General features: G+C 35.8%; 2 protein-coding genes across 2 annotated transcripts; one reads left to right on the forward strand and one right to left on the reverse strand.

Moving 5' to 3' along the window:
- Positions 1-8: 8 nt before the first annotated feature.
- LOC143555500 (protein HUA2-LIKE 2-like) lies at positions 9-16,223 on the reverse strand. Its single transcript, XM_077045032.1, has 11 exons — positions 15,915-16,223; positions 11,043-11,119; positions 6,186-7,835; positions 4,814-5,681; positions 4,577-4,685; positions 4,280-4,392; positions 3,936-4,123; positions 3,333-3,843; positions 1,522-1,861; positions 1,244-1,420; positions 9-96 (listed from the first exon to the last, which is right to left on the reverse strand). Exons 1-11 carry the CDS (start codon positions 16,035-16,037, stop codon positions 71-73), a joined length of 4,182 nt encoding a protein of 1,393 aa, XP_076901147.1. The 5' UTR covers positions 16,038-16,223; the 3' UTR covers positions 9-70.
- A 5,142-nt stretch (positions 16,224-21,365) lies between these two features.
- Positions 21,366-24,198, forward strand: LOC143555483 (putative glutathione peroxidase 4). Its single transcript, XM_077045019.1, has 6 exons — positions 21,366-21,422; positions 21,528-21,604; positions 21,893-21,954; positions 22,685-22,803; positions 22,915-23,082; positions 24,148-24,198. Exons 1-6 carry the CDS (start codon positions 21,366-21,368, stop codon positions 24,196-24,198), a joined length of 534 nt encoding a protein of 177 aa, XP_076901134.1.
- Positions 24,199-27,223: the final 3,025 nt, after the last annotated feature.

Here is a 27,223-nt window from a genome sequence, read left to right on the forward strand (position 1 = left end):
TTGTACAAGGATTGTTTATAAAATTGGAAGGTTTTTCCAAATGAGTATTATATGGCTTGTTCCTTATGTGTCACCTTGGTCTCCAATAGTTAGGACCTGCAATAAAAAAAATATAAAGTTGAAAAATATACGATTACAAATGCACGGGTTATATCAAAGGTGGTCAACCTCAGCCAGAATCACAGCCAGAATCACATCCAGAATCACATCCAGTTGGTCAATTTGAGCAGATTTTGACTTAAAAAATAAAACATAATTCATATTTTTATAATATTAAAAAAAGAATATCACTTTTTTTAACTAATGATTAGCAAATTTTAGACTAATTTAGTATTTAAAAATGTATTTATCTTATTTATATTGATATTCAAATATTTTGTTATAAATATTAGTAAACTTATGATGTTTGACATACATATAATATCCAAAAATTAATTTTCTTTATATTTATCATTTCCGAGTGCTCCCGACTTTTGCAACGTTGGGTTATAATGCTATATTATCTTTTATTGCTTAATAATCGTTTGCCTTTACCTTTACGGTTTGTTACGTACTTTGTCCTTTCGACTAACTGCCGTTAATATCTTAGTTGACTTTTGTAAATATGACTATTTTACCCTTGCGATTAGCAACAGAATGTGCAAATTTCACAGTTTACCTGTTTTTAATTTCTTTTTCTTCTCTTCATAAAAGAAAGTAAAGAAAATAAAGTATAAAAAATAATGGTAAAAATCGCGCATGATTAGTGTTAACGACAATGATCATATAAAGTATAAAAAGAATGAATGAATGATTATATGTTAACAACAAATAGTTAAAAGAACAAAATCCGTAACAAATTGTGAACGTAAAGGATGATTAGTGTAAGAAATGGACGTTGAAATTTCAATACACCTCCGGACACAAAAATTACAGAACAAAAGATATAATGAAGAATAAATGTTAAAAAAAATGGAAAAAGAAAAAAACAGAACAAAAATCTTGATTGCGTAAAATAAATAACTTTTGTAAAGTCCGCTTCCTTTGTGTGCATTTTAACAATATAATTGTGAAAATTATATCATTTAACTAACTAATCTACTTTTTATAAAGCAGATAAAAGAGTTTGTAAGCATTTATAAACAGCTTATGCTAAATTTACCTAAACAGTTGTTAATTTTGTAAATGTTTATTTTGTAAACAGTCAGTTTTCAAACACACTTTAAACAATATGGCAATTTAATAGTAAAGAAAATGAGCAAACCTCTATTAGCCATATGAACAGATGCTTCTGGGTATGGTCTATGAGGCGCCATATCTCTATGATTTGGAGGTCTTACTGGATAATGCCAGCTGCTATTGGGCATTGGAGGCTCACAATGTGGGCCTGCATACGTGTTCGGAGGATACATTCCTCTCGGCCCGTCAGGATGACAAGGACCTGTTATTACACATAAGAAAATTTAATCACCAAAAAAGATATAAATTATTATAAAAACAGTAATTGAAAATTTGAAGTATACAAAATCAAGATATATTTACCAGAGAATGGAGGGGGCGGGTATCGCCAGCTGTCATCCTGTGGATGCCCATGCATTCTGTCATGATCACAGTGAAAATTACCGCTATCTGTATTATTGACAAAATGGAATCTACCAGGATATGAAGGTGGTGGAACTTCCCGACAAGATTGGTCAGATTGAAAATATGAGAACTGAGATGAAGGGGCGGGGTGTGGTGGCCTTAGGTGGACGTTACCGGTGGCTTGAACAGGTGGACGAGGGGCGCCAAACGAGCATGGTTTTGATGATTCCGGTACTTCAGAAGGATGGTAATGAACTGACATGGCAGCAGTTGATTGATGTGAATCATCATTACCGTTCTGCAATGACAGGTGTCACATATAGATGTTAAATATGCAACCACCTAGTCAACAATCTCCAGCTTTTCTATATAGTTGTGTGTTAAATATGATAACAAAGAATATAATCGAAGTATTATATTTTAGAATGAAATGATTTAGAAGGTTCTATGCTTTATAAACACTTTCGAATTAACCCAAAAATCACCTGCCTTAACCCATCCACGTATCAATGCTGACAAAATGGTAGACTTGACGGTTGAGAAACAGGTCAAGACAGTTAACTTTGGGGAGTAAAGTTAAAATACAAAGGGAGACAAAAATGAGAAGTGTGAGAAGGATTTTTGACCACACAAAAAAACCCCTTAAAAATAAATTCAAAGAAAATAATAAAAAAATCATAACTCAAAATTTAAATAAAAAACAAAAAAAATAAAAAAACTAAAATGTTTCCGCCATCATTCCCGTTCAAAAAAAATACGATTTTTTTGACAAAAAGACACAATGCTAAGATCAAAGACACAATGACGAAAATGAACAAAAGACGCATTTATAACTAAATAAAGACAATAGATCGCAAAATTTAACACAATGCCGAACAAAATATAGCACAATGTTGAGTACTTGAGTAATATAACACAATATAAAGAAAAAAAAAGACACAATGTGAAAGAAAAAAGACACAATCATTGACGAAATAAACACAAAACACAATGATAAACAATAAGACACGACTTTTTTCACTTACGATTGTGTTTTTTTTAGAACGAGAAAGACGGTGGAAACACTTTTGTGTTTTTACTTTTTTCGTTTTTTTATTAAATTTGGAGTTATGATTTTTTATTAATTTTTTTAAAATTTTTTTAGGGGTATTTTTGTGTGGCTACAAATCCTTCTCATCCTTCTCATTTTTGTTCCCCTTTGTAGAATAATTTGAACCTAAGTTATAAACACCATTTAGTGAGTTTTCACCCATTGCACTAATTTCATTTTAAACACATTTTGTTAACTCGTAGCTAATATACATATCGCTAAGCAGCTAATCCACAAGTTGGGGTCAACAACTGAGTACAACCCAGACCGACCCTGAACCAGCAAACCTTTAATTACATACCCGAAACCAGACCATATGAGTATTGGGTCTCTGTCTTGTCAGGTTCAGGCTCAAATTTAGAACCGAAACAAAAGCCGAACATTATCTGTTTGAATTTCATATTTCCATTCCACTAAAGGATCAACTTTTGTCGTTCATGTCACTCAATATATAGAACTCAAACTGATCGAATCAGTTTTGTCTTAAATCTAAGCCCGGAGAGCCCGAACCCGATAAGAGCAAGATCCAATAATCAAATCTTGGTGTGGTCTCAGGCATGGAATTAACTGATTTAGCAGTTCCAGGTCGGTTCAAGTTTATAACCGTATCCACGAGTTAACGGGTCAAAACAGCCATCTATAGTTTCAAGCAATATTAAAAAATATATATCAAACTTACCTGGCTACCTACATAAACATTGCCATCAGGCAATAGAAGAGGTGGAGGAAGTGCGGATGGAGGAGGCAGAGGAAGGGTGGCTGGCGGTGGTGGCGGAGGAAGGGTAACCAGAGGCAGCGGTGGTGGAGGAAGAGTGGCGGGAGGAGGTGGTGGTGGTGGAAGGGCGGCATGAGGTGGAGGAGAATTCGGCAAAGGCGGCGACGAAGGCGGCAAATCACTTGGTAATGGCGGCAAATGAGCAACTTTTGCCACATCAGCAGTAACTGTAAATTCACCTTCACAGGTAGGAGCTACATCTTCCATTTCAAGCTCACCATCAACATCCTCCAATACATGTGTATGCTTCTCGGCTGAAGGCGTAAGCGTAAGAATCTTGTCACCTTCGTCACAAATCTCGGGATCCCGTTCGGGAGTTACCGCCTCAAAACCCTCCTCATCGGAATCGCTTTCTTCTTTTTCATCTTTTAACATTGTTGGCATACAAAAACCAGATAACTGTATGCTCGAGTTGCTAAATTCCATTTAAACAAAACAAATCATTACGTGTTTGATTTAAATAACTACTTAGCAAAGAAGATATAATAAAATAATTTAATTTAATACCTTCCGTACTCATCAACTAGCATACCCTCAACTTCCCTAACGGGGTCATCAAAGGCCCGTTCATTCCTGAAGGGCCGACGGGAATTACTGATTCTAGAAGACAAGTTGTTGAGGGAATCAAGCTCACGAATATGGTGACGGATCATTGGTTCTGGAAGAATCTTTCTTTCTTGCCATAGCTTCAAAACCTGCCCAACAATAAAAATAAATAAATAATTAGAAAGTTACGCATTACCTGTTAAGGGTCATTTTTTAGGTGATGATCATATCAGTAAAAATATAGATAACAATAATACGAATAGTAGAATACAGTATCTTTTTTTTTTTTTAAAAAAAAGGCTTGCCTTTAAGCACTGCCTGCGGTTTTCAAGACCACTACTTCCTGGAGGAGCAGCAGCCAACAATAACCGTGGTAGCACCGCCTGGATAGCTGAAGGATACAAACCGCCCACATCACCTGAAACATATATTATTGCATAATTGCATAACTTCTATAATACAGCATGCCAAAAAACATAATAACATTAATAATAAAAGAAAACAACAAAAAGTTTGTTATTTATTTGTGCAATTTGCCTATAATAAAGACTATAAAAGTTACATTTGTACTGCCAGCAAACCAACAAGTGTAACTTAGTTACCTTTAAGCCCTCGAGAACATTGCGCAATAGAATCCACCAAAAAGAATAAGTCTACCCGTTTATGTAAACTTGATTCCGATTCCAAACTGCGAGCAATAGTCTCCACAACCTACATTAAAAACAATTCTTTTAAATTACCAAATACATTATTACTACAGAGTAAGCCAATAACAATTAAAATCTTAACAAAAAACAAATTTTGGTAAAAATAAACAAAAAATATGGAAATCATATTACCTTGACAGCAATGCCAAATTTAGCACAGTCAATGGCAATACGGGTAGCCCGGTCAATGCTTTTTTTGGTCCGTGTTAGAGTCCCAAGACTCGCCTCAAATGAAGTCAAAGCTGCATTTGCTTCTGAGATAGTGTTCCATGTGTTGCCAGTTTGTTTCATTTTTTCATGCACATTGGGACTAGTCAGGCCACTGTTTTCAAGTAGATTACCATTATATGACATGGATACAGGATGGGAAATTGAAATATTACTGAGAGGCGAGGCCCGTGACACATCAGTTGAGTCTAACAGGTTGGTTACAAGAGAGGGCGTCCCGGTACCTGACACACTTTTGTGGCTCGTGTCATCTTCGGAAATATGAGTTGAAAGAGGCGGTTCAGGACCCGGGTCATTGTTTTCAAATGATGTGGATACAGGGTGGCAAATTGAAGTATTATTAGGCAGTGAGGCTCGTGACTCATCTGTTGAGTCTATCGGGTCAGTCGAAAGAGAGGGTGCCACTATACCTGACGTGCTTTTGTGGTCCGTTTCATCTTCAGAGATATGAGCTGCAAGAGAAGGTTCGGGACCCGGGTCAATGTTTTCAGGTAAATTGCCATTATGTGATGTAGATACAGGGTGACAAATTGAGGTATTATTGAGTGGTGAGGCCCGTGACACATCAGCTGAGTCTAACGGGTCCGTCGGAAAAGAGGGTGCCCCGGTGCGTGACGCGCTTTTGTGGCCCGTGTCACCTTCAGAAATATGAGTTGAAAGAAGAGGTTCGGGACCCAGGTCAACGGTCACCTCTTTCATAACAGTAAGAGATGGAGGTTCGTCTGCTTCCGTTATTGACTTCTTGATTTCTTCAACTCTAAAACAAAAGATGATTCCAGTAACAAAGGGTCAAATAGGTATAAATGTATATTTAAAATAAATATATTAAAAATAAAAAGTCAAATTGGCCAAAATGGTTCAAATAGGTGTCCTAAAATCATTTTTATTCAAACAAAACTATAATATTTTCAGTGTTGTAGTTTTTGTACCATAACTATTACATTATTTATTTACAAAAAACGTAAATCAGCCCAACCCATCAAGACCTGAACCTGTTATGACATGTTTTAAAATAAATGTGTTGAAATCGATGAACAGGTCAAAATTGCCTAAACAATATACAAATGCTTATGGCGTCCTAGATCATTTCTTCACAGAGATGATAGCATTACTTTGTTAATATCGTTTTAAAATCATATTTAATAAATTAATTTTTTACAAAACTCATAAATATATTGGTCTGTTAGACCTGTTATTCAACCTGCCAAATTTGAACTACTATGACACCTCTAACAAACATATGATATTAGATGTATAAAAACTGTTAACTTACATTGCATTATCACTGGCATCATCTTGAATCAAATGGTCAACGATATTGCAGCTTTTTTGGGGAGAAGACTGCACCAAAGTGACATCACCATGCGAAACAACTCCATTATCACATGACAAAGAAACATCAGACGGGTCATTTTTTAGTTCAGGAGTAGACTCCATCTCAACAACATCTGTTGCAGGTTTCGGGCTTTTTGGGCCCGTTACTGTTTCAACCTCTTCACGTAAAGAATCCGGCATAACATCATCTTTACAGTCAGCAATTTTAACCGGCTTCTGCTCCGGGCTACTAGTTCTAGAAGGTTGATTGCACGTGTCCATCTCATCAGTCATTTCATTCTGCTCAGCTGGTGAAGATACATTACTACTATTCTCCAAAGTGCCATTTATAATCGTCTTCATCGCAGATGGCCCGCTATGAGACATTTCAACTGGCTTTTGCTCCGGGCTACTAGTTCTAGAAGGTTGATTGGATGTTTCAATCTCATCAACCATTTCATTCTGCTCAACTGGCGAAGATACATTGCTATTATTCTCCAAACTGCCATTAATAATTGTCTTCATGGCAGATGGCCCGCTATGAGAATCTTGCTTATCTTCCGCCACGTTAGCAGACATAGCTTCAAGAGCCCGATGCAGTCGTTTGGACGGTGGTAAAGCAGCTTCATCATCAACAAAATGTTTATTACTATTATTATTAGCTTCCCAAACGGGAGGTTTATTAACACTACATTTGTGCAATGTAAGACCGTGGTCTAATCCTTCCCGACCCGTATCTTCTGTTCCACTCACGGGCTCCGCGGTTTGACCCATTCGAACCCGAGCCCGTTTCACTAAAGGCAGGTGCTCATCACCATCTTCTTTAGAATGCTTTTCAATAGTTTTTTCAATATCACAATTCTGAGCAGGTTCGATATTATCATGAAATTCACGTTTTCTGCTTGGCTTTCTTTTCTTCTTATTAATCACGGGTTTGTTTTGAAATTCAAGGGTCTGACTCAGCTTCATATCATACTCAACTTCAATAACCTTCTGATAACCAGATTGTACACAATTTCCCTCGTTTAACTTTTTGGTATCAGAGTCAACGGTCACAATTTCAGACCCGTTTTCTTCTGGACTTGCATTTGAACCTGATCCATCAGATGAAGCCGGTGATGTCCTGACCCGTTTCGTCCTCTTTTGTGGCCCGTCTCGTGACACATCTTCTCTTACCGAACTTCTTGACCTTCGAGCAGAAACCACACGAGTACCAGAATGTTTCTTTCTGGAGTATGTTGTCGGCAAAGGTGTTTTCTTGGCCGCCAAATTACCATTTTGCCACTCAGATGCCATTTTGTCATCTTGTGCCAGCAAAGCAGCATTTTCACCACTAGGATCATCTGAAGGTTTTGAGCACGGGTCAACAGTAGGTGTGGCAGCCTCACCCTTTGATGCTGAGCTGGCGACACATTCCTCGTTTGTTGAAGCAGTTTGATCAGTTATATTATTAATGTTATTAGCTTGCTCTTGTTTTTTTAATTCCTCATAACTATCGACAATTTCCCTTACAGCCCGAAGAAAATCAGCACCTTTACCGTGACGTTTATTCAAAATAGATTCCTTTTTCTCTTCAGTAAAAGCCTCCACATCAGCTGGATTGCAAAAAGCTCTGCAAAGAGAGATAGTAGTTATATACTGACACATCAACATACCAGAGGGACCCACAAAATGCAAACACTACCAATCCAGGGGCAAACAAGATAAATGTGGCATATCAAGCGGGTTGAGACACGGTTCACAATGAAATCGGGTCGATAGCATACAAACCTGGCAGACCCAAAACACGATTTTTTTTAACCGACAAGAGTAAAAGAGAGTGATTACTCAGGGGTACCACCTTAAAATCTACACATATGGGGTTGTCGCCTTTGGGACTTCTGCCCCACCTTTTAAATTCCATTTTTCTATTTCTTTTTTCCACTCCACTACACAAATACTTAATTTAGTTTTCTCTAATAGCATTCAATATTTAATACTTTTTAAAAATCTAAACATTCAGTTTTGTCTTTTTTGTCTGTTTCGATAGTAATTTTATTGAAAACCGAGTTGTATCCAAAAAATGTGACTTTTAGTCTCGCAGTATCAAATAATATGTTTATTTCGAATGCAACTCGGTTTTCAGTAAAACTTATATCCAAACGTTGACATACAAAATAAATAAGTAAAACTGTGTGTTTAGATTTTTAAAATTTTGTTGCATACTAACAGAGAAACAACTAAGTTTAATGTGAAATGAATATAAAAGAAAAGAAAAAATAAAAACTAGAAAGGTGAAGGAGATGTCGCCAACAACCCCGTCTGATTAAATGTTTCAAGAAGGCACCCCCATGTAAGCACTATCTTTCAACCTTACCCATTACCAATACAAATAAAATAAAATAAAAAAGGTTCCCAGAAACACATTTTGTCCAAAACTATAAAATATTTGATAAATAGTTGGTGACAAGTATGATAGAGAAAAAAAATACTATTTTAATAATAATTTGACTTCTTGAATAGAGTGATGTTGGAAATTTAAAGCATTACAAATACGTTTGGGAGACCAATTCAAAAGAAAACAGGACGAGCTGCCACCTCTCAACAAGATGAAAATGACAAATCAACAATGCTTACATGAAGCTATAAAAACCCTACACCAGACTCATAGAACAGCTTCACATTCATAATACACAATAGGCCAAAAACCTGCACATGTTAACAAGTGTAGTATATGACTATATGGTACAAAGCCTAGCCATATGTACAGTTTCTGCTAACTAGAATTTGTAGCAACAATAATCAGTCTTCAGTGTTTGGATGAACAGATTCTGCTACCGAGTTGGAGGTCAAAATAGCAACTTTGAATAACCAGTTTCATTCTATACTTGATGTACTCACAAGATCACATCATGCCTTACGAGGCATGCTTTTCAAACCAAAAAATGAGATTACCTAACTACCTGTTCCTTTATCCTAAAACCTTCATCACAAGAATGTCATTTTTGGTCATTTTATCTATTAACTTCAAATTTTCATGCCCGAAATTGATTGTCATGTTATTACAACTTCTAATGTCATTTCATCCATCTTTCTATCACAAGGCACAAATGGCGTGCCAGTCGTGTAGGTGTAGAAAAAGCATACGCATGATATAGAAAAGGCGTAATAATAATAGAAGGTAAAAAAGTATGTGTTGGGTAATATAAATAATAATAGTCTCTAAATATAAACAAAAACCTAATATCATTCACAGCTAAAATGTAAAGATCAAAAATTTAAAAACCATATAAGATTATATAATCAAAAAAATCTAACAGAACATGTTGTGTAGTTGTATGCCATATTAACTGTTTAATTCTACACGTTTGAAAACTGATCTTGTGAGCGAAGCCCACAAAACTAACAAACTATGTTACAAACTGCATCTATAGGTTAGTGTCCTACCAGAGTACCAGTTTTGTCCACATGTTGTTCCCAGAAACTTAAATAAGATTATGAGTAATAACCAAATTTAGGTTTAACTAATGTGGGTTAGAACTGTTAAGGCCTAGCCTACTTTCAGGCCACCACATGTAGTGCGCAGAAGAGAAGCGGGGCGCAGAGGCAGCCGGTCCTAAGCCCAACCAATTAAGTGATTTCTTCATGAAGTTATTAACCCTAGATTAGTTTATATATAAGCTATGTACCTGTAATCGAAATTTTCACTCAATAAAGAATAACCCTGGTTTCCAACCATGGATGTAGGTCGGTTACACCAAACCATGCTAATTTTTGTGTTCTTTACGTTTCTGCAGTTTGTGCTTGCGTGTGCGTGCCTCTGAAGTTCTAACAAGAACCGTAGGCCTAATTGGTTGCTTCTTATTTACTACAGTTAACTACAGTTGTCATAACAGTGGTAATTGAATACTTGCTAAACATTAAATTGATTATCAAATATGAAAAATACAACGAAATTATCAACATGTTCTGATGTTCATAAGAACCAAATTAATAGATTGTAAATAAAGCAAAATAAAATGAACAAATAACTAATCAAAGTTTGAGAGGTTGAACAACTCTGCCACAGTTTACTTTCACGAGGTAACACTCACTGATGATATCAAAATCGCTTATCAAATTATGCATAGGTTGAATAGTATCTCTATCCTAATGCAACTCTAATCCCTAATCTTTATCTAAAATAGAACATCTTTCTTATAACGAAAGCTACCTAATAACAAATGAAACAATATTTAAGACAAACCAGATAAAACATCACTAACTGTTAATACTTGTCTCCGAATGATCTAAGTCGTACCACATGTTTTGTGCAACTATCTCAATGGCGTGCTAGTAATAAAAAACGAGATGTATATATAAAATTGAACATAAGTATCATGTAATACAGTAACTCAAGCTCATTTCGTAAATTTCTTTATAAAGATAGCATTTTTGTCAAATAATAAATCTTCACTGCTGCACTTGTAAACATTAAAGCTTATAACAACTTTAAATCTCAAAACTTATAAGTTGACAACATATCAATGATAAGCTAATTGGTCCACTCAAGTTACCTATAAAGGAAGTTAGCAAGGATAGCATTCAATAACTTTTAGTGAGTATAATAATATTATATCTCACCACCCAGCCTATTAACTTTATGGTCTACTCTTGTGGCAGCAAAGCATCATAAAAATATTAATTTCACTTTATTTATAAAAAAAACTGTCTGACACCGCTTAGACTAAAAATAAATTAGATGACCTCAAGTTCTCAACCCAAAGAAGCAGTATCTGACTGATGACTTTTAGTGACAACAATAAAAAACTTGTAAGAAACGTTGCAAAGGTATACTCACATTTGTTGTGTTCCAAAGAAGAAGACTAGAACTTTCTTCCAGTCATTAGAGTACCCCCACTTTTCTGGCTCACTTACCTGCAACCAAACATGCAGAATTCCAATAACCACGTGTTTCAAATTCTTAAAAGTCCGAAAAGTTTTTTTAAAAGAAGACAATAAAATACAATACACCAAACATATTGAATTACAGATAAATCTACAAACCATGCTAATATAAATACTGCCTTTATAAATACTGCCAAATCAACAACAGAAAGGGTTGATTACTTACGTCAGCCAACACTACTGCAATTTTTTTGTTGAATCTAAAACAGTTCTTTGAAGCCCAAAATAACAATTAAAGGCATTACCAACAACTTGTTCGGATTAAACGCACACACGAAACTGAACACACACACGAAAGCAGTAAACGTACACGAGGATTTAACGTGGTTCGGTCTAAACTGACCTACGTCCACGGGTGGCAACTAGGTATTTCTTTATTGAGTGACAAATATTACAAGTACATAATGTTGTTTATATAGAGACTGAACTAGGGTTAGTAAATTATTATGCAAGAAATCTAAACCGGGCCGGGCTTGGGCCCGACCGCCCACACCCGTCTCCTCTTTTGACTTCATATAATAAACCGGGCCAACAAGGCCTACGAACCCAACAATCTCCCACTCGGAGGCCTTGAGTACTCTCGTCTGCACTCCTGATTGTACTTCTGTAATCTGAACATTAAACTTCTTCTAGTTGCCACTGCCTTCTCATCAATTAACCTGAAGGCCCGTTGAAGCTCCCCGGAGCTCCAACACGTCAGTCATGGCTGAAACTGCCCCTGACCCGTTCTCTGTCCCTACCGGCTCCCACTGTAACGAACTACCGGATCCTGAGATAACCTGAGAACAAACACTCTCCATATTCAGCAAGTAATTCATTGGAGAGACTTTTACAGCTGGAATACTGGTTTTCTTAATCCACTGTCGACCTGGAACTGTAACTGAAACACGACCTGTGCTCCCACTGTCACGATGTCCCCCAACTGATTTAACCTTCCTAGCTCGTTCATCCTGAATCTTCACTTTGGCTCTGGGTTTGTTACTTGCAAAACGAACCTTCTTCTGCCCACGAGATTCTGTGAACCGGACTTTGTCTTTCACCAAAACTGGATCCACTCCTTTCGGTGACATGCCGACCATATACAATGAACCCATTTTCTTTCCACGAGCAACAACGAGATTCCCTTTGACTACTTTCCACTGCCCATTCCCGAACTTAACATCGTGCCCTTGGTCATCCAACTGCCCAACTGAAATCAAACGTTTCTTCAAACTTGGAATAACCCTCACGTCTTTCAAAGTCCAAGAAGTACCGGCTGAAGTTATCAAATCAACGTCTCCCATACCCGTAACCTCTAAAATATCATCATTCGCTAGTCGAACCTTTCCAAAATCCCAAAATTTAAGATTCTTCATCGTTTCACTACAGTGAGTGGCATGAAACGATGCACCAGAATCCATCACCCAAGCATCAACGCTACTCTCAACGCTACAAACCAAAGCCTCATCACTACTGACCCCGTCATCTGTGTCGTCTTCTGTAACGTTCACCTCTTTCTTACCATTCGGACACTGATTCCTGAAGTGTCCTTTCTCTTTACAACCCCAACATTCAATATCCTTACGAGTCTTAGACTGACTCCTCTTCCTGCTCCCACTGCCTCGCTGTTTTCCCCTACCTCTACCTTCTGTGACTAGCATATTGCCTGATGATTCACCTGAACTTCTGCGTCTTGAATCTTCTCCCAGAATCAGATCTCGAATCCCATCGAAAGTAATATTTGTAGACGAACTACAAACTGCAGTCACTGTTTGCGACCAACTGTCGGGCAAAGAGGATAATAACAAGAGGCCTTGAACTTCATCATCAAACTTAATGTCAACTGACACTAAGCGGGACAAGATCGAATTAAGATTATTGATATGAGTTGTAACTGACCCACCCTCTTTCATTCTTGTTGTCACTAGCTCTCGGATAAGATAGACTTTATTCGCTGCCGAAGGCTTCTCATACATGTTGGATAGTGCGTCCATCATACCACGGCTGTGGTTTCTTTCATGACGTTAAACGCCACATCTTCCGACAACGACAATGTAATACAAGCCCTAGCTTTCTTGTCTAACTTCTTCCAATCTGCTTCTGACAACTTTTCTGGTTTTTCATCCTCAAGTACTACATCCAAGTCTTTCTGACAAAGTAGTGCCTCAATCTGCATCTTCCACCAACCGAACTTCTGTCCGTCAAACTTCTGTATCGAAACCTTTCCGTCTTCTGCCATAACAATGACTAAAACGAAAAACTGGATAAAAACAGAGACAGACACAGCAACACGAGCCTGAACTTAACGACTGTTCTACTGAACTCTGTTAAAAAATCAACCTATTTAAACCGCAGCGGAAATACGAACTGTAAATCAGAAACCGAAACTTTAAACTGAAACGATAAACCTGACAAACGCGGTTGGCACTGGTTCTCCGTTTCTTTAACGCTTCTTCTGACTTGACAACGATTATTCAACTAAAATAGGATCTTGATTAACGCGTTCCTGGCTCGTACTTTGCAAAATATGATCTCGTCCCAAAGAAAATATATGAATTTTACCCAAATAATTGTTTATTGTCTAAAGTGCTAGGCCCTCTCAAAAATTAAACAATCTGGATAAAGTTGGTGGCCATTGAACTCCCTTGTCAACAAAATAATATTGTTTTTCCTTGTCTTTTCCTAGTCTGGCATGAATCTCAAGAGAAAAATAATAATACAAACCCTTCTTTTCTTCTCTGTTCAAACGCCACTAGCGGAAACAAAAGAGACAACCTGGAATCGAACAATACGATGCTTACAGCTTTCAAACGGAACCAACAAAAAAATGCAGATCGCGCGGGCTGGGTTTAGTAGCGGCGAAACGACGGCGGAAACCCTAACGGCGATCGGAAAACCGTAGGCGGCGGCGGAACCCTAGCGCAGTAGGGTGGCGGCGGCTGGATGGTTTGGCAGCGACTCGGCTGGTTCAACGTGTTCTTCGCGTGATCTGAACCTAAGCTCTAGATACCACTTGTTAGAATTAAACGCACACACGAAACTGAACACACACACGAAAGCAGTAAACGTACACGAGGATTTAACGTGGTTCGGTCTAAACTGACCTACGTCCACGGGTGGCAACTAGGTATTTCTTTATTGAGTGACAAATATTACAAGTACATAATGTTGTTTATATAGAGACTGAACTAGGGTTAGTAAATTATTATGCAAGAAATCTAAACCGGGCCGGGCTTGGGCCCGACCGCCCACACCCGTCTCCTCTTTTGACTTCATATAATAAACCGGGCCAACAAGGCCTACGAATCCAACACAACTAATTCAAATAACAGTTCGAAAAAAAATTCAAAAGCATTAAAAAGTCGAAAACTTTAGTGCTGAATTAATTGGATTAACTAACAGCAACAAATAAAACCAAAACCATTAAAAAGCCTTAGCCTTTAGCATTATGCATCAGTCAGTCAAAACCCTAACACTAGTACAACAACAACATAAAGGATTCATTGCTGATGTGTGATATCAATGTCAGCTAACACTACTGCAACTATTGCTAGATCTAAAGTTAAAATGTTTTCAAGAATTACACGAAAGAAAATACTATAAAAATTAAAAAAAATATATAATTAGCAGCAACAAATAAATCAAAACCATTAAAAAGCCTTAACCTTTAGTACTAAATCTATTCAACAACTTATGCATCAGTCAATCAAAACCCTAACACTAGTAAACTACAACAAGATAAAGGATTCATTGCTGGTGTGTGATGTCAGCTAACACTACTGCAATTATTACTAGATCCAAAGTAAAAATGTTTTCAAGAATTACATGAAAAAAAATACTAAATAAACTTAAAAAAATAGATAAAAAAAAAATCAAATTAGCAGCAACAAATAAAACCAAAAACATTAAAAAGCCTTAACCTTTAGTACTAAATCTATTCAACAACTTATGTATCAGTCAATCAAAACCCTTACACTAGTACACTACAACAACATAAAGGATTCATTGCTGACGTGTGATATCAATGGCAGCTAACACTACTGCAATTATTGCTAGATCCAAAGTTAAAATGTTTTCAAGAATTACAAGATAATACTAAATAAATAAATTAAAAAAATTAAGTTAAAATGATTTCAAGAATTACAAGAAAATACTAAATAAATTAAAAAAAAATAAAAAAATCAACTTAAACAAATTAACCAAAACCATTAAATAGCATCAACCTTTACTGCCAAATCCATTCAACAACTTACAGATCAATCAATCAGTCAAAACCCTAACTAAACAATATTCACAAAACATACAGCTCAACAAAACATAAAGGACTGACTACCAATGTCAGCTAATCCAAAACACTTCATTGGCATCCAAAGTAAAATCATTTCAAGAAACAACTACAAAAAAAAAAAGAATACTAAATAAATTAAAAAAAACATATCAACAAATCATTGGATTAACTAACAGCAACAAATAAATCAAAACCATTAAAAAGCCTTAACCTTTAGTACTAAAAAATCTATTCAACAACTTATGTATCAGTCAGTCAAAACCCTAACCACCAGTACATACACTAAAACAACATAAAGGATTGATTACTGATGTGTGTTGTCAGTTAAAATGATTTCAATAATTACAAAAAAATACTAAAAAAAATAAAAAAAATAAAAAAATCAAATTAGCAGCAAATCAAAAGCATTAATTAAATCAATTCAACAACTTACAGATCAATCAATTAATCAGTCAGTCAAAACCCTAACTAAACACAAATGAAATCAACTGTACATACCGTAGCAGGCCAGGCCGGAAAGCCTTTGACTTTGGCCAGAACCAGATCACCGACCTTCCACTTCCGGCAGGCCGCCGCCGTCGCCGCCGCTTTACCGGCGGCTCTTCTCCGGCTAGGCGCCATATACCAAACGCACTACCTAGGGTTTTACTACCAAACACATTGAATAATAACAAATAACAAATTAACACTATCAGAACACTTAATTTGTAACCAATTAGCTAATTCAATAAGATGTTGATGACGTGTAAGTGTTTAATTGAATGAATTAAAGGCTAATTTGAAGTGAAACCCTAATAATAATAATAATATTATGAATTGGGGGTTTTGAGAGAAGAAAATAATAATAATAGATATGAATGAATTTGGTGTGGAGTTTGAGGGGTTGACTGGCTCTAGTGTGCGCCGGGGTGCGTAGGTTTAGGAGGTGTAACAGGAGTGCGTGTGTGTGTGTTAGGCTAACGTGAGCGGTGGTGATGAGTTATGGATATGGGTGTAAGGAGCACGTGGCCTACCGACTCGGTGATGATGATGATGATGATGATGATGATAAGTAAGTGGGCTTAATGTTATTATTATTATTATTTGGGCTGGTTGTGACAGGCTGTTAAGTTTTTAGACAAAATGGTAAAAAACGTTTTTTATGCTTGCACGGTTTTTCAATAGTCGTCGTTTAGCAAACTTAACGACAGAAAACATCATTTATGTTCAAAAAACGTTGTACGGTTCGTCCTTTTCACTAACGAGAGTTAGTTTTTTTCGTTAAATCTAGTCATATGCACCTCATGTGAGGGCAATTTAGTCTTTTTACCCCGTGAGTGGTAATTGACTTAAAATTTGGGTTTTAAATAGATAAAAGGTTTTTTTTTTCTTTTTTACCATCTTCTTTTCAAATATTCATAACCCAACCACAACCAAAGACCAGCCACCACCCATCATCATCATCATCATCATCATCCCATCCAACCTCTCACCACTACCGACAAAACCCACCTCCGTACCGTCCGCCGTCAGACCACCACCACCCTCCAACCATTACTCCATCAGTCAACCTGTTGTGAAAAGCCCAAATCCGCCCACCAGCAGTTCCGTCCGCCATCGGCCAGCATCACAGAACTGACGACTACCAGTTCCGGCCAGCGCCTCTCTCTGTTGTGAAAAGCCCTAAATTGTAGGGTATTGTGTTTGTCTCCAACCCTAGGCTTTCGAAATCTAGGGTTTATGGACGAAATCGCTTTCTCTTTGGCTGATCTTGAGGGTTTTGACCAATTGGCAGGCAGTGGAAGGTGGTAAGTGGTGCTCGTAGTCGGTAATTAGGTTAAGAAGACAGAGGTAATAGGGAGGCAAGTGGTGGCGGCTGCAGTGGAAGGTGATGGGTGGTGGTTGTTTGATAGGTGAGTGATGGTGGTGATGGTTCAGATGTTATTGTGGGAGAAGAAGATGGATAGGTGTTACTGGGTGGATGAGAGAGAGAGAGAGTTTTTTTATATATTTATTATTTTAGATTATTTGTTAATAAATAGATTGTAAAATTACAAAATTACCCTCATGTGCGTTGCACATGACCAGATTTAACGAGAAAAATTAACGGGGTTACTGTCAAAGGACGTGACGTGAAATAGATTTGAAACATGAAGTATGCTTTCTGCTATATGTTTGCCCAAAGGACGACCATTGAAAAACGTTCAAACGTAAAGGATGTTTTTTGCCATTTTATCAAGTTTTTAGCTTGAGGCCTTGAGGGTGGAGGTGCACAAATCGGGTTTTTTCTAATACTCGGGATCGGGTATGATCGGGTATTGGAAAATCGGGTATTGAGAGAAATCGGGTAGGGTTCGGGTAGGGTATTGAAGAGAAAAACTCAACCCTATGTACCCGGGTAGGGTATGATCGGGTTCGGGTATTGTGTGACATTCGTCAATTTCAGGTTAACTCCGTCAATTCAAACTTAAAGATCATTGAATCTATAACGCACAACTCATTACATTTAAACTAGGGTTTAAATGACGCTTGAACAGTTACTACATGTGTAGTCTTTCGGGAATTGCACCGAAACGCAAACGAGTTGACGCAAACAATTGGTGAATAAACGAAAAACGTCAAAACAATAATTATGTGATAATTATGTGTTAACATATGTGTTACTTGATTATATTGTGTGTAATGCTAGACAAGAAACAAGAACTAGTTAATTAAGCTAGAAAAGTAACATTTGAAAGTTGAGGGACTTGAGTGTAATATATTGTTATTAAATAATATTAATCAAGAACCCTAGCCCTCCCTCTCTCCCTTCCCAAAACCGACGGCCAGCCCCCCCCCCCTCCCCTCTCCTCACGATCGGCTCACACACACACACATATCTCTTGGTTTTTGATCTTGTTTTTCACAATTGAAGCATCCTACACCCGATTCTAGTCATCTTCTACCTTCCTCTTGCTTATTTTTGTGCTTTTGAAGGTATAATTATAAACCCTAGAATCCGGAAATTATATATATAATGTTCATATGACTTGTTTTGATTAGATGATGGTTAATTATGTATTGATTGTTGATTTGATAACTAGAATTGATGTTATTGCATGTTAATTGCTTGTTTCTTTGATTTTGAGTTCAAGTAAAACCCTAATCATGTATGTGGTGTGTATTTGATGTGCATGGATAGTGATTATGGTGTCTAGAAGGTCATATGAACGGATTATGGTCCATAGATAGTTAATATGTTGAGTTTGGATGCAAACAGTTTCTGGACAGATTGTGTTATTGATGTTCAATTGACTGTAACGGGGTGTGAATGTGAAAATTGGTCGAGATAATTGATACTACAGTGAACTAGGTTGAGTCTAGTTTCTAAAGAATATAAATTTGCAATTTTTGAACGTGAAAAAGTTAACTTTTATGATTTTACAAAAACGTTATGCAAATCTGAATTGTGAGACCTGCTGTTAGGTTGATTTGTAAATATTATATCTCATGAACTACAAGACCAAATGGGTTGGTTCCACTTCTGGAAGTTAACTTATTGAGTTAAGAACCTAACCCAATTGGTCTTGCATTTGTTGGATTTTTCATTTAATGGGAATTTTAAATAACATTCTGTTGCGCATGAATTTGACTATTGTGAGTTTGCTGTAGTAAATTGATCATTGTGAGAAATATATGTGGAATAAAAATACAACAAAATATGTTCTGGAAACCTAACACATGTATGCTCTTGTGGTGATTTTTGATGAATTAATTGATGAGTTGTGATCTGTGGATTAGAGTAATCTTTACTAGTAGTAATCTGTCTCGGTAAAGCTAGTTGCTGAGTTAGGCGAAAGTACATGAAATATGTTGATAATCGATAATTGCTACGTGTTTGACCAAAATACCCTTGTGTTAGAACATTACTAGAAGTATGCTATGTTTATACTTGATGCTTGAGAAGTTGTTTACACGTGTAACGTATCACAAATATACTTGTTAATTCATACACGATTCACAAACGAAACACGAAACGTATCTTGTGCTTAGGAATTATGTGTCGGGTCTAGAGACTCGATAATAGTTCCGATACTTAGAAAAATCTCCTTGTTGTTATAGAACGCCAGTGAGAGTTTTCTGTGACGCGCATCACTTGGTGATTTGTTTTTGGGAATTCTTCGCAAACAGTGAGTTTCACTTACCCCTTTTTAAACTCTTTAAACCTTTTCATTTGGGGGGAGATAACATACTCCGAAAACGCTTTTAAGATTTTGTTAGTAAATTATATATCACTTGTAAAGGCTAAGTGGCAAACGAAACAATTGAAGTCCTACACATCGAACCGTTTAGTATTGGAAAATAGCGAGTCACTGTTGAGTAGTACTACTGGGTTTGACAAACCCCACCCAACGCTAAACTCGACTGGAGGTCGAGTGGGTGTAATTTTGGCTAACACATTACCATGGTCTGGATGACCTGGTGGCAAGGCACTTGATAAACAGTCAGCTTCGGTGTCGAACACTCAGTAATACTTGTTGTATAGGCTAGCTACCTATCGATATATAATTGATTTAACACTATCTGGTAACGCAAAACGCTAAACGCAAAACGTTGAACGCTGAACGCAAAACGCTAAACGCTTTATTTTATATAAACTTGTGAACTCACCAACCTCGTGTTGACACTTTTAGTATGTTATTCTCAGGTAGCCGAGGCGGGCGCGCGGTATAGGATCATCCATTATTGAAAACGCTTTTGTTTATGCAAACTGATTTTAAACTGTTGCCATTGGATTTTAAGTCGTCCTGCGTGACGCAACTTTTGTCTTTTGGTTTTTTACGCTTCCGCACTTATTTTCTTTTAAACGTTTTTATGGTTTGATTATAACTAATGATTCCGATCCTGTTAGTTCACTCCCTCTGACGGTAAAACTCCGTTAGTGGATTTTGAGGGTGTGACATATTGGAACCGGGTATGTGTCCGGGTACGACCGGGTGTTAATGCCCGGTTTTGAATTTGTATTTTTTTATACATTTTTAATTTGTTTAATATTTAAATCTGCTTATTAATGTATAAAAATAATTAAACTATATTACAAAAACCATAAATCCACTTAATTACAAATTATTTACTTAGTAACATGCATTTTACAAAAACTTAACCATAAAAGTTGTCAAGTAAACATAAAAATATACTATAAAAACTCATGTATTATTTTGGGTATTAGAAAACTGGTATCGGGTAGAACCGGGGTATCGGGTATAGGGTATGACCGGGGATAAATTGGGTACGGTTCCGGGTACGGGTATTGACCTCAAAATGTATACCCTATCCATACCCTACGGGTAGGGTCGGTTCCGGTTTCGGGTATAGAATACCCGGGTAAAAAAAATCGGGTTCTAGGTACGGGTTTTTTGTGCACCTCTACTTGAGGGTAGAGTTGTACAAACTGTTTTTTTTTTCACACCGAACAATGTTGGGTTTTGCATAGGGGGTGCAAACGAAACGAGTCAAGCCGAGCATGAGTTTGACTAGGCTCGAGCTCGGCTCATTTCGAGCCCTATTTTTCAAAGATTGAGGATAGAATTGTACAAAACTGTTTTTTCTTATTTTATTTTTTTGTGTACGACGAGATTTTAAGAGAAAGAAAATTGTCGAGCCGACAATAGAATGACGTGTGGCAACATCTGGTTGGCTGATATTCATCTAATGACTAATGACTAAAAAGTCGATAACCTGACAAGATTTTACGTAGACGAATTTAGAAAATTTTGGTATAAGTGTGTATTTTCTTAATTTTAACGTGTCAAATGAACATTTTGGTAGTTTTCATAAAAAAAATTAATAAGTTTGTATGTAAATTGTTATTGATCTTCATTCTAAATATAGAAATTATTGTAACCTGTTTTCTAAAATGATCAATCATCATCCATTTCTATATGTTCTTCTTGTTGTTTTAACAATCATTCTAAATTATCCAATGCAAGCATGGGTGCTTCTGCATCTGTCCCAGAACAATCATCAGTTCATGATTTCACAGTCCAGGTATTATTATTATTATTATTATTATTATTATTATTATTACTACTACTATTCATCCAATGTTTTGATCTTCATTTTAATCCGAAAGCTTTTATTTGCGAGGCGCAGGATAGCATGGGAAAGGATGTGAATATTAGCATTTATAAAGGGAAAGTTTTGCTCATTGTCAATGTTGCTTCCAAATGGTTCGTATTTTTATCATTTGCTTTTGATCGTATGGTGTATATCATAGAAAACAGACGTCAAAACAATGAACCATGTTAATGGTGGAACGTTAAAATGTGAGATCTTAAAATATTTAGACCAAAACGTGAAACATTATCGTAGAAAATAATAATGATGCCGTAAAAGTAAAAAAAAAAAAGACGTAAAGAAAAGTTTTAATAACGTGTTCGTGTGTGCTAAATTATTTTTGTTTGATTGTTGAAATTGGATTCGATCGGGATTAATAGTTGTTTGTTATGATGCAACAGTGGACTAACGAATTCGAATTACACGCAACTTACGGAGATTTACAGGAAATACAAAGATAAAGGTATGAAACTATCAATTCTTAGCATAATTTTCTAACATATTTCTTTTGTGAAATATTCACAAAGGTGATAATTTTTAAACATTTTTTTATATAAATTTTCTCATATTATGGATTCATGGTAATGTCCTTGAGGTAGTAAATTGGACCTAAATGTGGAAACAAACATTTCGAGCATATATCTGTTTCTGACACGACACGAACCTGACACAAATTAGGTTTAGCGTAAACGGATTCGGGAGTTTTGACGTTTAACTAAACATGCTAGTGTTAGGTGAATCCGGCAGGCTTACGGGTTGACTTGTTTATTTTATAATTTGTTATGTTTTATGTTATGCTAAAATCTAAAACTTGTGTCGTCTTTGGGTTCCTATGCTTGACCGTTTATCGATTTAATCTGTGAACACGATACCCCTGCTAACCAAGTTAACGAAATATAACTTCCGTTTATATTACACTAGAAAAACACTATAATTTTCAACATATTGAAATCTTGAATAATATCACCTTTTCTGGTTTTTTTTTTAAATTCCTTATCATATGTTTTTTTATTATACCACATGATTATTTTTATGTATTTTACTCTATGATAAACATAAGTTGCATTCTAAAACATATTTTGATGTATATACATATATTGTATTCATCATTGAATCAACTTGTGATCCAACCAGATTTTTATATTAATCTAAACAACGATACGCGTATTATCTGATTTCGATTCTTGATCCAGGTTTTGAGATACTTGCATTCCCATGCAATCAATTCTTGCAACAAGAACCCGGGCCGATAGAAGAGACTGTTCAGTTCGTGTGTGAGAGGTTCAAAGCCGAATATCCAATTTTCGCAAAAGTATAATATCACTAATTTATCCCTTGTCATCTTAACGAAACAAGACCAACCGAAAACTAAACTGAAATAAACCGAGAACTAAACTGTAAAATGTATGTTTAATGGAATCAGGTCAAAGTCAACGGAAGTAACAGTGCACCGTTATACAAGTACTTGAAAGCAAATGGAGGTGGACTTATGGGCACTGCAATCAAATGGAACTTCACAAAGTTTTTAATTAGCAAGAAAGGATTAGTAATACGTCGGTTCGGGGCAAGGACTGAACCGTCTGCTATTGAGGTAGTATTTCGACTTCAATCAATTTGCTTAACAATTTAAGTTATTTATAAATGAATAATGTGTTAATTATTATTACAAAAATAGTTTCAATCTTCGATTATGATTCAAGAGCAGGCCCGGCTATGAGCCATGGCAGAGTGGCCGACGGCCTCAGGCCCAACTATCGGTGGGCCCCGGAAATCTTTAAAAAATTTTACTATATATATCTATAATATATATAAACGAAAACATAAAAATCCTACGTGTCGCGATGTGGTCGCTCCCCCCTTTTTTTGGAGTCGTCAAATTTGCTTGATTTTTTAAATGGAGGCTTCTCATGCATTTGACCCGAATTCACGAGTATGAGTCTTACCAAACCCAGATATTCCTTAAACGGGTTATAACATCTCATTAAATTAAAAATTATTCTCACCAAATTATTGATGTGAAAGTCCTATAAAATAGGATTTACTAAAAATTATTATATATTTTAAAAAAAAAAAAATATTATTTAATATTAAGAAACAATTTCATAGTAAAAAAATAAACAGGTCTTGGGTCTTACCAAACCCAGATAACTTTTAAACCGGGTTATAACATCTTAGTTATTTGTGAAACCTTTTTATCATCAAACTCTAAGTATATTATAAATTTCATTACAATAAATAAAATTAAACCCAAAAAATATATAAATATTAAAAACGAGTAATGTAAAACAACTCACGTAATACGGGATAAAAACTAGTATATATATAGACAGGTTCAAAAGGGAACCATAAAAAAGTGGGACACTAGGAACCATGTATTTTACTTGTAAAAAATAATAAAAAAATTCGTTTTTACATTTAAAAAACACGTTTTTACATAATCTTTTTAGAGTTTTTAGATATAAACACATGCAGAAGCCGTTTTCATAACCAAAGTCTATAATCTACAACCCAATTGCCCAAATCATAACCGGCCCATTAAAAGCCTATAATCTACTTAAGGCCTGAATTTATGCTCGCCTTTTACCCAAAAAATTTTAGCGACTCTCGGAGACGGCCTGTTCAAGAGAGGTTAATTAGCTGTGGTTTTGTAATGCAGGCTGATATCGAGAAGGCATTAGAAGAGCCTTATGAAAACCAAGAGGAATGATAAGATTCAAATTGTTATATGAGAGCACAAGGCACAAAAATTCAATATGTATTGTTATTTTACACGAAAAATTTCATTTGATTGTATATTAAAGTCCATGTACTTGTTTAAAATACAACAAATAGTTCAGAAACCATTCTTTTCTACCAAATAGGGGTGTGCTAAAACCGAGCCGAAAACCAAACTTTTGGTTTTTCGATTTTTCAAAACCGTTCGGTTTCGTTTTTTTTGGTTTTCGGGTTTAGTTCTGTTTTTTAATCCGGTTTTTCTACTCGTATTTTGGGCCAAAAAAGTTTGACCAAGATATTGAATTGGGCTTAGTATTTAAAAAAAAATAATGATTACCAAAATATTGTTTATTTGTGCATAGAATATTAAGAGCTAAAAAAGATGCCTACATTCAAAATTAAAAATAAAATGTCATAAATTCAATAGCAAACGTTAAATATATTAAAAAAATATTCAAGTGGATAATATATAAACGATTCACAACCAAAAAGTAATTCAACATAAACGATGCACATTTGAGTAATATTTTATGTTATTATCATATAAACAAATAGTTATATAAGGTCGGTTCGGTTTTAATGATTACGATTCGGTTCGGTTCGGTTATAACGGTTCTAATGAAAAACCGTTAGATGAGTTCATAAACACATGCATACATTAATGTTAGTATGGATATATAGAGTCCAAACTCCATAGAGAGGAGTTGTTGAGGTAGGCCTACTTATATAAATTATAGGAGAACATCTGGGACGGGTTAGGCCCAATGGGCAAGATCTCACTTAGGCGTTAGCCCAAATATATATTCCTGGTCATACATGTGGGCCGGGTTAGGCCCAATGGGCCGGACAAGCTGTAGTTGTAGCAAGATAAGTAATTTGGACAGGTGAGTGAACATTTTCTTTGTTTATAGTTATTATTATTATTATTATTAATAGTTTTTATCCTTCGTATTACGGGGGTTGTTTTCTATTGTTTGTTCTAATATTTATTTATTTTTTTAATTTATATTTTTTTATTGTATGAAAGTTAATAATATACTTATGGTTTGATGATAATTTGTTTTACAAATAAATGAGATGTTATAACCCGGTTTAAAAACTATATGGTTTTGATGAGACCCAAGACCCGTTTATCTTTTTTTTATTATGAAATTGGTTTTTTAATTATAAATAATATTTATGAAAGTTAATAATATACTTATGGTTTTATGAGACCCAAGACCCGTTTATTTCTTTTACTATCAAATTGGTTTTTTAATTTAAATAATATATATATATATATATATATATATATATATTAAAATAAATAAGATATTATTTTTTATTATATCCTACTTTATTGGATTTTTACATAAATAATTTAGTGAGAATAATTTTTAATTTAATGAGATGTTATAACCCGTTTAAAGAATATCTGGGTTTGGTAAGACCCATACCCATGAATTCGGGTCAAATGCATGAGAAGCCACCATTTAAAAATCAAGCAAATCTGGTGACTCCAAAAAAAGGGGAATCGACCACATTGCGACACGTAGGATTTTTATGTGTTCGTTTATATATATTATAGATTATTAGTATTATTATTATTATTATTTAAATAAAAAAAATAACTCTATTCAAATGGATTCAAACAGTTTGAGGCCTCTTTTTTCCTACTACCTAACTTATGGGTACAAATTCTTGGCAACTTTTAAATATGGTAGGAATAAGTTGGGCATGTAAGAAGTAAACAATGCTTCAACAAACAATATCTACCCGAACATCATGCAAAGAAAATGAAGATTCATAAACAAAACACAATGACAAACTTAACCTCGCTCTTAACTGTGTTTAATCCCCTATACCCACAAGAAAACTATCAAGAACACACAAAGTTTATGCCTTTCCATGTATATAAACGTATGCATTCGCATATATATCGGTGGACACATATCATAAGAAATAAAAGCTTAATACATATACACAAAGTCGGAAACTATGATTAGATTCACCATTCTTAAAATCCTTCTCTTCGTGTTCGTTCTCTTTCTTCATCCCCACACTGAGGGCCAGGTAGTCCCGATAGTACCAATTACCCCTTTTGCCCCTCGCCCACTTTGTAATTACCAAATGGCCCTTGCTAATCAAGCGTGTGCGTATCTTCCATTCGTACAAGTCCCTCCACCAGCACCCCGGGCCCCATTTGGCCCACCGGCACCACCTTCTGACGATGAGGACACGCCTGACCCTGAACACAGACACAGACACAAGCATGCTCAGAGACACTTACACAATGAAGATGATGAAAATGGCGATGACAATGACAATGGCGATGATAATGAGAATGGTGATGACAATGATCATGACCGTGACCATGACCATGAGCGTGAGCTGTGAGCGGGAGCGTGATCATGGTCATGACCATAAGCGTGGTGGTCATGGGCATAAACAACAAAATCATCATCATAGGCATAGACACACGCCCGTGGAAGAACAATGTTGTAAATGGTTGTCTCAAGTTGACGATCAATGTGTTTGCGAGCTTCTAGTTCGTATGCCTCCTTTTCTTGCTAGACCTGTTCATAAATACTCGGTAATAGTCGGTAAAGCTTGCAACATAACATATTCGTGTGGAAGTCGAATAAGGAACTAATTAATTTCTATATAAAAGTTACAATTTTTATGCTTACATCTCATTAAAATTTATAGACTTTCATCTTTATTTTTGCATCAATATATATATTTCATTTAATTATGTGACATTTTAACCTTTGGTTTTTGTTCTTTATGGTGTATCATGCTATATTGTAGCATTGCATAAGTAGATTTAACACATGAATGACTAGAATAGAATTGATTCAAAGTGTGTAGCTTTTTGTATCTTAGACTTGTTCTTTACAACAATGACAAAAGTGGATGCCTGAGATACCGATTGATTGATCAAGACGATTATTCTATGCTTATCTTCGCGTTTTTCTTTTTAGTTTTTAATATGTGATACGGGCCAACCGAGAGTGAACATGTTGCTTTTTATAGTT

This window comes from Bidens hawaiensis, unplaced genomic scaffold (assembly GCF_021521415.1).
Source record: "Bidens hawaiensis isolate Kalapana, Puna unplaced genomic scaffold, B.hawaiensis_p1.1 tig00018136_1, whole genome shotgun sequence".
NCBI lineage: Eukaryota > Viridiplantae > Streptophyta > Magnoliopsida > Asterales > Asteraceae > Bidens > Bidens hawaiensis.

Bases quoted from the DNA above. Each gene is read 5' to 3' on its own strand.
- LOC143555500 (XM_077045032.1), bottom strand. From the start codon at position 16,037: ATGGCGCCTAGCCGGAGAAGAGCCGCCGGTAAAGCGGCGGCGACGGCG. The intron at 7,836-11,042 runs GTGAGTATACCT...CTCTCTTTGCAG, and splicing joins TTCTTTGGAACACAACAAAT to AGCTTTTTGCAATCCAGCTG. The intron at 4,124-4,279 runs GCAAGCCTTTTT...ATTGTTGGGCAG, and splicing joins ACCGCAGGCAGTGCTTAAAG to GTTTTGAAGCTATGGCAAGA.
- LOC143555483 (XM_077045019.1), top strand. From the start codon at position 21,366: ATGGGTGCTTCTGCATCTGTCCCAGAACAATCATCAGTTCATGATTTC. The intron at 21,605-21,892 runs GTTCGTATTTTT...ATGATGCAACAG, and splicing joins GTCAATGTTGCTTCCAAATG to TGGACTAACGAATTCGAATT. The intron at 23,083-24,147 runs GTAGTATTTCGA...TTTGTAATGCAG, and splicing joins CTGAACCGTCTGCTATTGAG to GCTGATATCGAGAAGGCATT.